The sequence below is a fragment of the Vitis riparia genome, chromosome 6 (assembly GCF_004353265.1).
Source record: "Vitis riparia cultivar Riparia Gloire de Montpellier isolate 1030 chromosome 6, EGFV_Vit.rip_1.0, whole genome shotgun sequence".
In the NCBI taxonomy this organism is placed as follows: domain Eukaryota; kingdom Viridiplantae; phylum Streptophyta; class Magnoliopsida; order Vitales; family Vitaceae; genus Vitis; species Vitis riparia.
In genome coordinates, this window is record NC_048436.1 from 18098097 (window position 1) to 18115328 (window position 17232).

General features: G+C 35.6%; 2 protein-coding genes across 2 annotated transcripts; both read left to right on the forward strand.

Annotated features, from left to right (window-relative positions):
• Window positions 1-13: 13 nt before the first annotated feature.
• Window positions 14-2256, forward strand: LOC117915969 (putative leucine-rich repeat receptor-like serine/threonine-protein kinase At2g19230). Its single transcript, XM_034831746.1, has 3 exons — window positions 14-462; window positions 793-1293; window positions 1574-2256. The coding sequence occupies exons 2-3, from the start codon at window positions 902-904 to the stop codon at window positions 2127-2129; spliced, it is 948 nt and encodes a 315-aa protein (XP_034687637.1). The 5' UTR covers window positions 14-462; window positions 793-901; the 3' UTR covers window positions 2130-2256.
• Window positions 2257-13497: 11241 nt separating this feature from the next.
• Window positions 13498-15996, forward strand: LOC117917076 (probable LRR receptor-like serine/threonine-protein kinase At1g51810). The gene is made up of 8 exons (XM_034833303.1): window positions 13498-13569; window positions 13924-14464; window positions 14574-15040; window positions 15119-15251; window positions 15343-15411; window positions 15491-15562; window positions 15677-15748; window positions 15837-15996. The coding sequence occupies exons 1-8, from the start codon at window positions 13512-13514 to the stop codon at window positions 15994-15996; spliced, it is 1572 nt and encodes a 523-aa protein (XP_034689194.1). The 5' UTR covers window positions 13498-13511.
• The last annotated feature ends 1236 nt before the right edge of the window (window positions 15997-17232 follow it).

A 17232-nucleotide genomic window follows, 5' to 3' on the forward strand; every position in this document is an offset into this window, starting at 1 on the left:
AGGAAATTGTATAAAAATAAATATAAAAAAATCATTGTTTACAGTGGATCAACCATCTTAAGGACCCGCAAAAATTCAAATAGGTCAAATGCAATGGTCCAATGAATACAGATATTCCCAGTGAAATGTGAATAAGGATATTCTCAAAGAATATGGGTATCCTAATTCATAGCAGGAGCAGGGTCCATGGACACCCAAATGTCAGTGTTTCTTTGCTGCTGGTCGTAATATATTTTGCCAGCTAATGGCTTGGAATTATGAGACTGTCCATTCCTCATGTCTCTTGTTTCTGTAATCTTCTCAAGTGCAATGTCTTTTGCTTTTGTAATCTTCCAAATTGGAATGGTATAAATGATGTTCCTTTGGTTCTAATTCCCACAAACACACAATGGGCAAGTGTAATTGTAGTCATGGTGTTGCTGTTGCTTTCCCTTCCTCACCTCCAATCCTATCATCCAAGTGGTAATTAAGCTACTTCAAATTGTTTACTTTTTAGATTTCGAATTTCAATAGGATATCTTTTCAGTGTTAAGTGTTAACCATCCATGCATGGCATAGAGGTTTAGTGGGGTTTGCTTTGGATGCATGGCTTTATTCAAAATTTCTGGTGATGGTCATCTAAGTGCTCCACTGTTCCTTTAAATGGCAATAATAGCTTACAAGAGTCCATATAGATTTCATTGTTTGTATCTAGGAACCAAGATTGTAGTCAACTGGGTTTATTCCTATATTTATGTACAAGATTTATCTATGCTTTGAGAAAAATGAATTATAGTTATGATCTGCATGCAGACCTGAAGATTGACTGTGGAGCAACTGAGACTTCAAGTGGGAATTGGACGATGAGTTCATAAAAACTGGGCAGAACAAGCTCCTCCCTACGAGGAACAGCCAAAGATCCATGGATACGCTTAGATATTTTCCAGATGGAGGAAAGAACTGTTACAATGTGGGACTGCATTTGCATAACAAATATATTCTTCGGGCAGGGTTCTACTATGGCAACTATGACAATCTCTCAAGTCCCCCAACATTTAATCTTGAATTAGATGGGGAAAAATGGGCTAATGTCACTACTTCTCTTAGTACTGACCCAGTCTTCCATGAAGTGCTGTACTTTATTAGGAAAAAGGATGTCAGCATATGCTTAGAGCAAACACAAGAAGGACAGGTTCCCTTCATCTCTTCACTTGAAGCCAAGATTCTTAACCCAGGAATGTACAGCTACATGGACATAAACACCGCATTGTACTTGGAGAGAAGGACCAACTATGGGGCCAACCAAAGTTTCCCGTAAGTAAAATCAACTCTTGATGATTTTCTTCCTGTGTGCTAAATCTAGATCCATCTGGTTCCACTTCCATCTTTATTCCTCACTCATACAACTATTTTTCAAACAGAAGTAGGCTCTTTATCATTTTTTTTTTTTGTACACAAATGTAAATGCATTCACCCAAGAAGAAGAATGAATCAATAATGGAAAGAAAAAATCATTTCACCTGAAAACAAAATAAGAAACAGACATCCAATGACCATATATATAACATGCTATGCTGACTATGAAATTCTGCAGAGAACGCCTTTCTGATTACTATGAAGCCTTCAGCCGGTTCTGGAAGCCGGAGCAAGTGCAGAATTACCGAAACTTTTTTGGGAAAAATAAGAGCAGTACGTCATCTGCAGAGAATATCCCCCCATATCTGGTGTTGCAGAGTGCCATAGAAGCAAAAAATGTATCAGACTCCATCTTCTTGCCTATCAATCTTCATGACAAGACTCAGCTAGTGGCCTACTTTGTATTGTATTTCTATGAACCGTATCCATGGCCACCTGCAAACGATACGAGGAGGCTCATTGTTTCCATAGACGGTGAAAGAAAGAACATCACAACTGTCTCCAGAACAGAGTTATCAGACGATTGTGCAGTGGTGTCAGTATACCCAGTCAATGTTACAGGTACAGCCAACGTGACCATATCACCTGCTGAAGGAACCACATTGCCACCCATTCTAAATGCCATGGAAGTCTTCACCACAATCGACTTCTCTAAGGCTGATCCCTCGCTCCACTTCTATTCCATCTTTTACGTCTGTCTTTATCTTTTTGGAGTTGCTGTGTGGTTTAATTGAGATTAATTGCAGGGTTGAGGTCCTCGAGTAAGCTACAAAATATGGCGAAGAATGTGAGGCATATTTTCAATCCCAACATAAATTCACGCCAAGGAATTTATTCCACGAGTAAGGTGAAAATAATAGAATGATCGAATAAAAATATTTACATTCAATCATCAACTGAGTCTCATTCAAAATCCAAACTCAAATGGGACCTACTTTCAATTACATACACTATGCTCATTGACCGCGCCAAGATTCATTCTTACAATAAATTAAGAACATCACTGAAAGCTCCAAGTTTATTGTTTTTAATTCATTGCAATCAATTTCATATTTGTGGTTTTCCCCGCCGTGTTGACTATTGCTGCGTGGGGAATCCTTAGGAAAAAGAAAAATTGGTACAGTCCATGCACGTAGACATAGGAAGTCTACAAGATACGAGAATTTGACATATAGCTGCTGCCCCAGCAAATCTAGCATGGTTGAAAGAACTTCCAAAAAGAAAAGAGGCTTCCTTAGCAGACAAGATTAAGTTCAGGATAGCTATCTTTGACAACCTTAATTGTCTTCATTCTTTAAGATTTTGCACCTTCCCATCAATCTCCCATCAACAGTAATGTGGATATATATAGATATATATCACTGTCATTCCTTTGTATACATATAGAAGAGATGTGTGCTTTTGAACATACTGTAAGTGACAAGAAAAAGCTCCAAAGATCTGTTGTTAATCGTCATCCAAGCATGTGAGTCTACATCAATTTTAGCTTACAACTTAATCTCCTTCCAAATCCAGCTAAGATTCCTAAGAAACAGGTATCTAGACGAGTCTCCATTAATGAATTAATGGACGTTTGGGTATAATAGTTTATGGCTTTGTTTGCTTTATTTCTTGGTGAGCAATTCCTGGCACGGCTAAAGGAGAAAAAAGAATAATCGATTTCATATTAAATTAAAATTCTTTTTCCAATCTTGTTACGTGCTTTATTCTTATGGCTCTTCCAAAAATTGGATTTGGGTTTTTCCGGATGTCTTCAATCTAGGATTTACCATTAGTTGTGTAAGCCAGAATTAAGGCATCATTTGTCAATGCAATAATATAGAAGTAAAATCAACTCAATGTAACCCTTTCATTATTTTGATTAGTGAATTATTGAATATTGGTGTGATCCATGGACATAGGGATCACAATGATCATCGAATCATGCTAAAAATCTTATGTTTTTTCTTTATTTTTTGCTCGTGTGTGGTTCAGTTGACATAAGGCTGATCCTTTACTCAACTTTTGTTCATTCTTTTACTTGTTGTATGTTTATCTTTGTAGAGTTGTTAGATGGTTTGGGTGGAAATGATAACTTGGGTTTACAAATTAGCTATTGAATTTCTTTACTAATTATGAGTAGAGCCTCCAAAATTGATCTTCACTCATCCTAATCAAGTGATGCCAGCAATTTCTAATTGGCCGTTTCGATGTTATCTAAACAGAATGAAACTTTTTCTTGTATGCTACAATCAAGGAAGCCCATTATTTACATTGACAATTAATGTTGACAACATATATAAAAATGGTCCCTATTTTAATAGATGCAGTGTTCGTATATCCAATTAATCTTAGCATATACCTCCATGCCACCAAACTTAGACAAGTTTCTCCCTCTTTGCCAAATATCATCTAATCTCAACATTCAGTTCATCAATCAAACAAATGGAGAATTTCGTGAAGTAGAATACAAAGGAAAGAACATTGAGTGCAACGAGAAAAACCATGACCAAGACCCACCTTTCGAATCTTTCCAAGAATGTTATAATAAAAATATGGTTATCGTAGTCCTTCGGAATGATAAGAGACCCACTGGGTAGTGTTTTCTTTGTAATTGAACAGATTAAACAACATGGGCGGAGTCACCAGCAGTACTTGGACCACCTCCTACTTGTTTATTAATTGGCAAAAATACAGGTTCCTGTAATCTAAGAAATTTCTTTCTCCCACTTCTCTCTCTCTCTCGTCTCTCTTCCAACACCTGGGAATGGAGAAATCCATTCTGGTGATGGTGCTGGTGTTGGCTGTCTTCCCCTATCAGCTTCAATCCTATTATACTCGTGAGTTCAAACTAGCAAAGAAAAATGAGTACTAATTTTATCCAAGGATTTATGCTTCTGTAATTGTGATTGTCTTTATGATTATGTGCAGCTTACAATTGGCTAAGCATTGATTGTGGGGCAACCAACATATGGGAAGATCCACTCACAAACTACTGGTGGCGGTTGGACGATGAGTTCATAAAAACCGGACAAAACATTCTCCTGTCTGTGACCACTAACCGTTTACCTTTGGAAACACTGCGATATTTCCCAGAAGGGACTAAGAACTGCTACAATCTGCCATTGGAGGTGCAAGAGAAGTATCTTATTCGAGCAGGCTTCTACTATGGCAACTATGACAATCTTTCAAAGCCCCCAACCTTTAATCTCGAATTTGATGGCAACTTATGGGCTACTGTCACTACTTCTCTTGGCACCGACCCCATCTATCATGAAGTGATATACATTACAAGAAAGGAGTATGTGAGCATATGCTTAAATCAAATACAGCAAGGACAGATTCCCTTCATTTCTTCTCTTGAGGCTATATCCATTTACGATGGCGTCTACAGACTGATGAATAATGACACAGCTCTCTACCTGGAGAGGAGGACCAACTATGGCGCCAACCAAACTTTCCCGTAAGTAAAATCAGTTTTTTTTTTCTCAAATGATTTAATTTAATTTTCTGTTTTTGAGAAAAATAAATAAAAATCAAGAGTTCAAATATAAGCAAGTATGGGGAAAGCACACGGATTTTGAAGAACTTTAGCTAAGGGATACATCATTGCCATTAGAAAAGAAAATGCATAATGTAATACTTACTAACTCAACTGAAATTCACAGGGAACGTTTTGATACATTGGCTGAAGACTACAATCGATTTTGGAAGCCAGAGCAGCTGCCAAATTATCAGAACCCTTTCAATGGAATAGATAGCGACTTCAGTTCAATGGCAGAAAACTATCCTCCTTATAAAGTGTTGAACTCCGCCATCAGAGCGCAAAATGTTTCGGACTCCATCTTCTTGCCTATCGATTTTCATGAGAAGGCTCCACTCTCAGCCTACTTTGTGTTCTATTTTTATCATGTAGGTCCGTGGCCCAACCTAAACAATATAACAAAGCAAATTGTTTATATTGACGGCATTGAAAGGAACGCAACAACAGTACGTCCATACGAAGAGTGTGTTGTAGTTTCCGTATACCCAGTTAATGTTACAGGAACGGCCAATGTGACTATATCACCAGCCCAAGGAACCACACTGCCACCCACCCTCAATGCCATGGAAGTCTTCACAACAATTGAGGTCTCGACCTCTAAGTCTGATCCTCGGCTCAGCTTCTGTGCATTCTTTTACGTCTTGGTTTGTCTTTCTGGGGTTGTTGTATGGTTTGGGTGAAATGGCGAGTTGGTTTTGTTAATTACCTGCCTATAATTTGTTTACGTACAAGCAATTAACCATAAATGAAGGATAAATTTTAATGTGATCTGGTTTGATGATTAATACTAATTAATGACTGGAGCCTCCAATTTCATGGGCCTCAAGAATGAGATCATCATCTTAATTTGTTCAGCCTCTAAAGAATCAAAGGTTAATGATGATGCAAATAATATTATCACAATGCAAAATTTTGGAATAGCTTTTGATACTATAATTTTTTTATCAAATGGAAACCACTTTATATTGCTAAATAAATAATATAAGTTTAGAATTTGAGTAAAAAAAAATTATAAAAATTGAGCTATTAATTTGAACATCATTTTTATACTTTTGTAGGAAGAATATACTATACAAACAATGTAATTTAGGCATTAAGATACGAAAATGTGCTCTAGATACAAAGAATGTTACTTAAGTATTAATGTATAAAAAAGGATGTGGCATAGGTAAAAAAAAAAAAATACAATACCCTAAGCGCTAAGGTATAAATAATGTGACCTAATTATAGAAAATATGACCCGGGTATAAAAAATGTATCATAAGTACTAAGATATAAATAATGTAACTTATATATTAATGTACAAAAAGTAACGTAAGTATAAAAAATATAACATAATTATTAAGGTACAAAAAAAAGGTGATTTAGGTTTCAAATAACATGATCTAGGTACAAACAATATGACCTGCATAATAAGGTACAAAAAAATAACTTAGGTTATAAGATATGAAAAATATGACCTAATCATTAAGATATAAAAAGATGATTTAGGTATTAAAGCATGAATAATAAGAGCTAGGTACAAATAATGTGGCTTGCATTCTTAGGTACAAAAAATCTACCTCATATACTAAAATAAGAAAAATGTGACCTACGTATTAAGGTATGAAAAAAGTAATTTAGGTACTAAGGTACAACACCTAGATATAAAGAATATGATTTAAGTACTAAAGTACAAAAAAAGTTGCTTGGGTACTAAGGTGATTATTAGTAAAAAAAAAATGCATATTATTAATATTGATTGATGTATAATTCATGTTTTTTTAGAAGTAATTATGCTTAAAATATTCAATTGACCTTTTTATATATTGCTCTTGTAATGATTACTAAAAAAATTTTGTGAATTTTGAAGTAATTTCAAGACATAAATGATGTCTTTAATTGATCATGAAAGAAAAAGGATATTTCAAAAGTGTTGAAAAAGAAAAAAAAATGGGAATTTCACAATTATGAAAATTTTGATATGAACATGTCAAATGAACTAGAAGCTAAGATGCTACAGAAGGTTAAGGAATATATGTGAAGCAATTTTGCATTACCATGCAAAATTTTGCACATAAGTGTCATACATACCAGATAACTTAAAAGAAGCTACCAACATATTTCCATTTTGTGTGATCATGCGAAATTAGCTAGCCTCGTAAAAAATATTGATTTTGGCATTTGTCTTCTTTAATTCAAATTATAAACTTGCTTTGAGAGCCTTTAATTACGAGATAATGTTCTAGATGGTTTCTATGATGATGCCAAGTGGCATCAATAAAGCTATTAAAAGTATAATATAATGTAACAATAAAGGAATTTATTATTTGTAATATGATTCTTGTTTTCCAATTTATATATCCTATTCATATATTATATTATCAAATTATTCAACCTTAATATCTCTTATATTATATATGACTTGAATGCATTAAGATTTATACAAACGATTCAAATCATAGGCTACCTAAAAGTAGATGAATTATATATTCATAGTTAGTTCATGGACTTAAACAATTTATTTGACTATAGCGCACTACTTCCTAATTAGGAGGTGACACACTTTGATCATCGGGATAGGTTTCTTATAGTTAGTGCACTAATGAGTGCTAGATCTAAAATACTCTTTTAAGACAATTGAAACTTTTATTTCTTAAAGTTCACTTTAATTTATGCATTTTATTAAAAGTTGTTATCCTCTTTGTAGCTCTCTATACTTGCATTAGTTTTTTGTTGATTCCAGAGCAACCCAGAATCTTCTATGGAGTACATATATAAGTTATAGAATAATATAAAAAGTCATAAATCAACATAAAATAGAATAAAATTACCAATTTAATCCAATCACACTAATGCACTAATAACATATATAAAAATGGCCTCTACTATACTAGATGTACATTGTAGCAATGTCCCATAACCAACTAATCTAGCATACCTTTACCTCCATGCCACCGAACTTACAAGAAGTTTTGCCCTCTTTAATAAAAATATTACCCGACAAAAATGCATCACAAAGTCTAAATATTTAATTTACCAGTCAAAACAAAATGGAGAATTTCGTGAGGTAGAACACAAAAGAAAGAACATTGAGTGCCACCTTTAGAACTTTTCCAAGAATGTAAATAAATAAGTTACAAATCAAAGCAATTAACAAACAAGTTTATGGTAAAAATATGTTTATCATAGTACGTACCCTTTGGAATGATAGAGACCCACTGGGTCCCATATATCATTGGTATTTCTTTTGTAATTGAACAGATTAAATAACACGGCCGGAGTCACCTGCATGGCTTGGTCCGCCCCACTTTTGTTTATTTAATGGGCTAAAATACAGGATCCTATAGTCTTTAAGAAATTTCTTCCTCATACCCCTCTCTCATCTCTTTTCCATGGTGGTGATCGTCTTAGCGTTGGCTGTCTTACCCTACCAGCTTCAATCCTATTATACTCGTGAGTTCAAACTAGCAAAGAAAAATGAGTACTGATTTTATCCAAGGATTTATGCTTCTGTAATTGTGATTGTCTTTATGATTATGTGCGGCTTACAATAGGCTAGGCATTGATTGTGGGGCAACCAACACATGGGAAGATCCACTCACAAACTACTGGTGGCGGTTGGACGATGAGTTCATAAAAACCGGACAAAACATTCTCCTCTCTGTGACCACTAACCGTTTACCTTTGGAAACACTGCGATATTTCCCAGAAGGGACTAAGAACTGCTGCAATCTGCCATTGGAGGTGCAAGAGAAGTATCTTATTCGAGCAGGCTTCTACTATGGCAACTATGACAATCTCTCAAAGCCCCCAACCTTTAATCTCGAACTTGATGGCAACTTATGGGCTATCGTCACTACTTCTCGTGGCACCGACCCCATCTATCATGAAGTGATATACATTACAAGAAAGGAGTACGTCAGCATATACTTAAATCAAACACAGCAAGGGCAGATTCCCTTCATTTCTTCCCTTGAGGCTCTATTCATTTACGACGGGGTCTACAGACTGATGAACAATGACACAGCTCTCTACCTGGAGAGGAGGACCAACTATGGTGCCGACCAAACTGTCCCGTAAGTAAGATCAACTTTTTCTTTGATGGTTTAACTTAATTTTCTGTTTTTGAAAAATAAATATAAATGAACAGTTCAAATGTCCGAAAATGCAGCAAAGGCATACACAGTTGTTACTAGAAAGGAAAATGCACAAATACTAGGGATGGCAAGTGAAACCCCTCCCTTTTTTCATAGTTAATCTCATCCTTACCAAAAAAAAAAAAATTAAACCTTCTTGTACAATAGGCTGATATAGGAAATTCCTCGTATCCATCCTCTCTACTGTTTAACCTTCTTTAGATTTTTTTTTTTTTTAAATCTCAAATTCGCTCCTTATCCAAACCTGTTTCATCGTGACAAGACGGGGCAGGTACTACCAAAAATCTGTCCTATTGATACTCAGAATATTTGTAAGCATGAGAATATGTAAATTAAAATTAGCAATTAGATTTACTTGTGTATTACAACTTTATGTACTTGCTAACTCAACTGAAATTCACAGGGAACGTTTTGATATAGGAGATGAATACTTCAATCGATTTTGGAAGCCAGAACAGCTGCCAAATTATCAGAACATTTTCAATGGTATAGATAATGACGGTCGCTCAATGGCAGAAAACTATCCACCTTATAAAGTGTTGAACTACGCCATCAGAGCACAAAACGTATCAGACTCCATCTTCTTGCCTATCGATTTTCATGAGACGACTCAACTCTGGGCCTACTTTGTGTTTTATTTTTATGATGTAAGTCCTCTGCCAGGTCTAAACAATATAACAACGCTAACTGTTTATATTGACGGCATTGAAAAGAACACAACAACAGTACGTCCATATGAAGAGTGTGTAGTAGTGTCCGTATACCCAGTTAAGGTTACAGGTACAGCCAATGTGACCATATCACCAGCCGCAGGAACCACACTGCCTCCCATCCTCAATGCCATGGAAGTCTTTACAACAATTGAGGTTGCCACCTCCATGGCCAATCCTCTGCTCAGTTCCTGTGCATTCTTTTACATCCTGGTTTATCTTTCTGGGCTTGTTGCATGGTTTGGGTGAAATGGAAATCGGGTTTTGTGAATTAGCTACCTAATTTGTTGCTGATGCTTTGTTTATGTACGAGTAATTAACTATAAATGAAGGATAAATTTTAACCGGATGTTGTTTGATGATCACTAGTACTAATTATAACTGGAACCTCCAATTATGGAACTCCAGAATGAGATCATCATCTTTGTTCAGCCTATGCATATGAGACAGTCAATTTTATTGGTCATTCCAACTAAACTGAAAAAATGTCAAGCCCGCGAGCTCTAACTCTCTTTCAACCTCCAATCATTTGGTTGACGTACCCTGTCACACCCAAAACCCATTTCAAGGGTATGATGGTTATTTCTCACATCAAGCCCAAATGATCAAAGTGGAAACGATACAAACATTCATATTGCAACTGAAAATTTACTAATTATCAAATTCATGTTTAGAGTAGTAGGACAAAATTCTAAAATTTTCAAGTATTAACTTTAAAAAAACTACACATCAACCAGAGTGTTAATTATCCAAATAACTTCAAATTCAAATAATTTAAACAGAAATTAAATTTTAACAATGTTTTAAAAACCGGACTGGACCAATCGGACTGGACCAACCAGTCCGATCGCTGGTCGGTCACCGTTCTGGTCCGGTCCGGTCAATTGGACCGGATTGGAATTAAACCGGGGTCGGACCGCTTGAAGTCCTAAGCCTGCAACCTCCAAAGTCCAAACACCCCCCTCCTCCCCCCAAAGCAACTGCCGCTTCGCCCGCCGCTGACACGCCGCGGCCCGCGACACCCAATCAACTCCCGCCATCAACCATTACAAGACAGCAACCCTCCTTGTCGTCGCCTCTTCCAGTCTTCCCAGTTCCCCGCTGTGGCATTGGAAGCCGACGTTGGAAACCCCTCCCTGCCGCTGGAAGCTTGGAAACCACCCCAACCAGCTAGTACCCCCGGCTGCCTGTAAACCCCCCACCCCCGGCGTTTCAGAGAAAAGAGAAGGGAAAGAAACAGAAAAAGAAAAAAAAATTGTCATTATTCATGCAATGTAGTTTCTTTTTCAAATAAAAAACTTTGTATTTCTAGTTTGATATTTTTCTTTTTCGGGGTTCAATTAATTTGGTAGGTTAACTAGTTTCTTTACTAATTTAGATAGAATTTATTAATTTATTAATTTTAAATAATATATAAAATAATAAACTTTATATTTATTACGTCACCGGTTTAACCGTCGGTCCGATCAGTGAACCGTGAACCGATAACTTTTCCAGTTCAATAACTGGTCTGGTTATGAAAACATTGAATTTTAACATCTAAACAATGTCCAAAATAAAGTTTGAACCAAAATCCTAAAAAAAACAAAAAAAATCTCCAACTTAGCCATCACTCCTCGTCCGAACTAAGAGTACCTGAAAAATTATTAACGAATGGGCATAAGTTTAAAACTCAATAAGGAATATCAATACAGTTTTATGGATCAAACATTTTTCAATCATGATTGCAAATAGGAGATATAACATATACTTATTTCATAAAAACTTTTGAGTTCAAAATACTAATACATTCAAAACTTTTCAACACAACTTTCTCATATCCATTTCAAAACAATTTCTCATCAAAACCAAATCGAATATATTCAAAATATCTTTATTCTAGTTATTGTAAGACAAATGGTGTCCAATTAGGTAGGACTTTACAATTGAGTAACTAGTTTCAAATTTGTTCTAGTTAAGATGAACAAAACCAAATGTCAACAATTATAACTCGTTGACTAGGGCCATAAGGTCAACTATTATAACTCGTCAACTAAGATCATATAATATCAATTATTATAACCCGTTAACTATGGCAAAAAATGTCAACAATTATAACTTGTTGACTAAGGCTATATAATCCAAAGTCAAACATTTTATTTAATTAATTCAAACTTACAAAACAAAATATCATTTTTCCTCAATTTTTCATTTTTCTTAAACAAAGAAAATTCTCAAATATATTTTCCATACAAAACACATATTTGATCCATACCTAAAGATAAAAATAATATTTTTACACATTTCAAAATACAATATAAAAAGAAAATTATTTTCTTTTATAAAAATCTGCATTAATTTCCTTTACTTTGAAGAAGTACTCAAAATCTTGAAGTATTTAACTCTAAAAAATTTCCTTCTCACCTAACATAATATCATACACAATATTGATTATTGATTATTTATCCAAATATATAAATTTGAAAATCCTAAAAATATTTTATTTAGTATCAGGGATCCTAATTAATTTCTCATTCTAATATTATTACTACTCAATATTATTTTTCAACTTACTAAACAATGATAAATTAATTTAGTGAGTTTCCAAATTATTGTAAAATTCATTTTTTTTTCCAAACAATGATAATATCATACACTATGTATTTCTTTATATACTTAAATTAAATTAAAACATATATTATTAATATTTTATTTGTTATCTTAAAAGTATAGAGCCACCTACACGCCTCTCATTATTTTTATTTTTTTATTTTTTTATTTTTTTATTTTGTTCAAACAGTACATATATATACACTTTTTTTTTTCAAATCTAAAGCCTACACAAACGATTTATTTATTTATTTATTTTCTAAATCTAAAATTTCTTTTCTTCCATTGATTTTGTTTTCTATTTAATTGAAATTTTCTAAATTTTTCTATTCTCATCACAAATTAATCCACATTTATAAATTTCTAGTCTTTTGATTTAAAAATTGATTTAACATACCCTAATCTAAATTGAGATCTTCCAAATAATATCTAAAGTTTTTAAAACTAATAAACGGATATAAATTATTAATTTAAGGATTAAAATCTTACCTGAAAAATTGATCTTTAAACCCTGAACCTCCAAATTTTCAGCCTTGTTTTTTCGGATTTTAAATATGAAAAAACTTTTTTACCCTTATTAAATTACTTTAATTAATTAATAATTTTTAAATTATGATTTTACCCCTAAAAATTGGTTCGGGGCATTACATACCCAACTATGTAAACTGCTGTACCTTGTGGAACTTCTAGAGTAAACCATCCTTACCTAATCTATGCTTCTCTGGAGTGCTGCTCTTTCGCATCAATCCCATACAACCATACAACCATACAGTGACAATAGATCGACCACCTCAAACTGCCTATTCAAGCACTGCATCCGCCCAATACATGGAACAATTAATCTGGTAGATGAGATAGTATTCCATACATATTAACACAAGTGGGAATGGAAGTCACCATCACAAGTGTGAATGCATTTGCGCCATATCATCGTCAATTTATTATAAAAACAATGTTAAGCTTTAGAACATATTGTTACAGACAAGCTTATAAACTCCAAACGTTTATTGTAATAATCATTAAACCGTGTGAGCCGCGTTTGTGAATACATCATCAATCGATAAGCCTAATTTGTTTTATTCCACCAGCAATCTCCTTTTAAACCCAGTTTAGATTCCTTAATTAACAGATCACTAAGAGCATAAGCTTGACTCAATGGAGATATGGGTGTTCTTGTTTATGGTATTCTTTGCTTCAAAAACCCTCTCTCAAGGTAAGCCCATTTAATTTTAACGTCTAAAACAAGCTTTGTTTCATGGTGGACGGTTACTAACATAGTTCAAAATATATAATACGATTAGCTGGTGATCTCTTGCTCTTTTTCATCAGTTCTCCTCTCTAGTCAGTCTAGTGTTATTCAATGTATATAGTACTGGTATACTACTTTTGGATAGTGGGACAATGAAAAAGAAAAAATTGATCATCTGTTTTAGGTTTTCTAACCATCACTTGTGAGAAAATTTCATAATGTTTTGAATGAAAACGCTGGGTATAAGGTTCAACACAATGCATAGATTGCAAGTCTCTTGATTGGTACTAAGTATTTTCAGTGCAACTGCTATACTAGATACAACGGATTGGGTGAGAATTGATTGTGGATCTGAAATCAGCTATCCAAGCGAAGAAATCTGGTGGCAGACAGATGATGAGTTCATCAAAACAGGTAAAAACAAACTGGTCTCTCGCAGAAGCTACAGCAGCTTGGAGCTACTCAACACTCTCAGAGTTTTCACACAACAAAACAAGAACTGTTACACTCTGCCTACCCCAACACCAGCCAGATATTTCATTAGAGCTGTGTTTTATTATGGCAACTACGATGGCCTTTCGAAGCCACCGACCTTTGACCTTGAGTTTGATGGAAACAAGTGGGCTACTGTTGAGACTTCTCTCACCGATCCCAGTTATTATGAACTGGTTTATGCAAACAAGGGCGAAAACATCAGTGTCTGCTTAGCTCGTACTTACCATGACCAGTTCCCGTTTATTTCCTCCTTGGAATTGTGGCCATTGCCTGATAACATGTATGCTGGCATGAGTAGAGACTCGGCCTGGCTTCAAAGCTATCGTTACAACTATGGAGCTAGTGACACTGATTGGATCATTGGGTAAGAGGGACTCTTCTAATTTTCTGTTTGATTTGCTTGGTAGGATGTATGGAAAAAGAATGAACAGAAAAGAAAATGTAATCATGTGTGATATGGGATGGATCTGCAGGTACCCCACTGATGAATACAATAGAATATGGAAACCAATGGTACCAACTGGCCTGATTCCGGTAGTGGCAGATTTCTATTCCCTATACTACACAACTGTCGAGTATCCTCCCACATCTGCAATAATCCAAGCGGTCAGAGCTCCGAACCCAACAGACACGATCAGTTTGCAGTTCACGTTTAGCAAAACCAATACCCTCAACCATGTTGTTGTGTATTTCACAGAAGTTGCTTTCAATATTAATGAAACTAGATCCTTTGATTTTTATGTGAACAACAATTTCATGGTAACAATCAGGCCAGAGTACGAGAATTGTACTGATGCATGGGCCAATGCTCCAACAGTGGGTGCAATGGAGGTTGAGCTCCGGCCACCTATTGACTCTGTTCTTCCTCCCGTTATCAGTGCCATTGAAGTGTACACGGCGAGTGATCCTCTGGTCACCATTGGAACATCACAGGATGATTGTAAGTTCTTTGTCTTCATATTCATGGGTTATGCATATATATATGTTGATGATGTGAGTTTGCGGTTTGTTCAAACAGTGGATGGACTGGCAGTCTTGATAAGCACCTTTGAGCAGCTTGAGGGGTGGAGTGGGGATCCATGTCTCCCTAGTGACACCATATGGCAGTGGCTGAACTGCATAGGCAATGACCCTCCAAGAGTAACCTCCCTGTATACTTCTTCACCTACAACACATATATATGCCTTTGTTTCACTGTAGTTCCCCTGTTTCTGATAAAAACATTACCAAATTGTGTTATAGAAATCTCTCAGGGTATGAACTGGATGGCTCTCTCCCTGACTTCAGCCAAATGCAGGCTCTTGAAACCATGTAACTCAACCATTGTCTATGCCATTCTTTTTCAACTTTCTTCCTTGAAACTTAAAAATATTTCTGCTTTTTGTTTCAGAGATTTAGGAAATAACAGTCTCGAGGGTTCAATTCCAGATTTTCTAGGAAAGCTGCCAAGTTTAAAGCTGCTGTAAGTTATTCATACACAATAAAATACACTGCATAAATGTAAAACAGATTCTCACCGCATCTATAAGGCTTTTACATTCCCCTCTTATTGTTTTGCTTTTTCCTTTTTTCACAGTAACCTCAGTTATAACAACTTCTCTGGTGAAGTTCCTCAAAGTATAACCAAAAACAAGAAAATAAAATACCAGTAAGTAAACTGCTCTATCAAATTCCTCTTCATTAAAGAAATATTTATAGATATGTTTTTAAGTTCTACTTGCCCACCTTCTATGCAGGATCAATGGGAACCCAAGCCTACATCATCACAAGGGAAAAAACTTGGGTCTTATAATTGGCTTGACCATTGGAATACCTGTGGGACTAATACTGGTGTTTGCTCTTGTTTATTTCCTAACACGAAAAAGCCAATGTCTGGCCACGGACAAGTTACAATAGGATTGGGTATGAGTCAACGTAATGGGACTGCTCAGGGAAAGCCTCAAGAGGAAAATATTTCAGTGAGTGCAAGCACAGAGGGCCTGATTAAGCCATCACAGACTAACCAGAATGTTATGGCAATGCCAACAGGGGAAAATGTTTCATGGGCAGGGAATGCTGGAAACGGGCATATTAACCCAATGCCTGCTGGAGAACACATTCCAGTAAGTACAGGCCCTGGAAGTATTAATCATCCATCCGAGGTTCCTGCAGGCATAGACAGGGCAGAGCTTGATGAGCTGATTCGGTTGCAACATGGAAACATGGGACATCATGGAAGAGCATAAGCCTGGTGCATCTTGAACTGCCTGAGCCACATTTGTATCAATCAGAATTTCTTTACAACAGCTGTAAAAAAATATAAAAAATAAAATAAATAAATAAAACCGGTTCTCTACTTTTGTATAACCTTGAATATGTACAGCTTCGAAATATTGCCAACTCCTGTATTTATTTTCCATTTCAAATACTTATATTTGCTTGCAAACAAGGGGCTAGCCACTTGCTGCTACATTTGTATTCAGTAGTTCTTGCCTGGTGTATGGTGGTGATCATCAAACATCTAACTGAATATTGAACCAACTACTGGGTGAGTCCAGTACGTAATAATATTCAAGGGACATCCCCTGAGAAGTGAGAACTACAAAACAGAAGCAACTTAACGTTGCACCGTCCTGTCAACTGATAGAATCAAGAATTGACACATTTCTAGATAGTTCATTCAAATCTGGACAGCAATAAGGTAGTATATATCTGATATACTGATTCAGATAGCTGGGTACTAGAGGCCACTGGATAACATTCAATCAGAATCTCTAGTGGTGCTGCATGACCAGCACTCAAGTCCATATAAACTTAGGCTGCCCATAAATCAATGAAGCATTTTACAGCGGCCTCAAACATATCAGCAGTGGCACAGACAAAATCCTCAATTCTTGACCAACACTCAAGTTTCCACCTCCTCTACAAAATCCGCTCAAATAGAAACAAACTAACTTCTTCAAGGGTTTAGTGTGGAGTCACTGAGTAGGGCATTTCAAATGTTAACAACGCACCTACTCTAGCCTCTTCTTCAACCTCCAGGCTCTACCATGTGGCTAACTTTTCTTGCCATGTTGGACACACTTCCCACCTCAATGAGTTAATAATTAAGGTCAATGCAAGTAGAATCACAGCAAAAAATGCACAAGATTG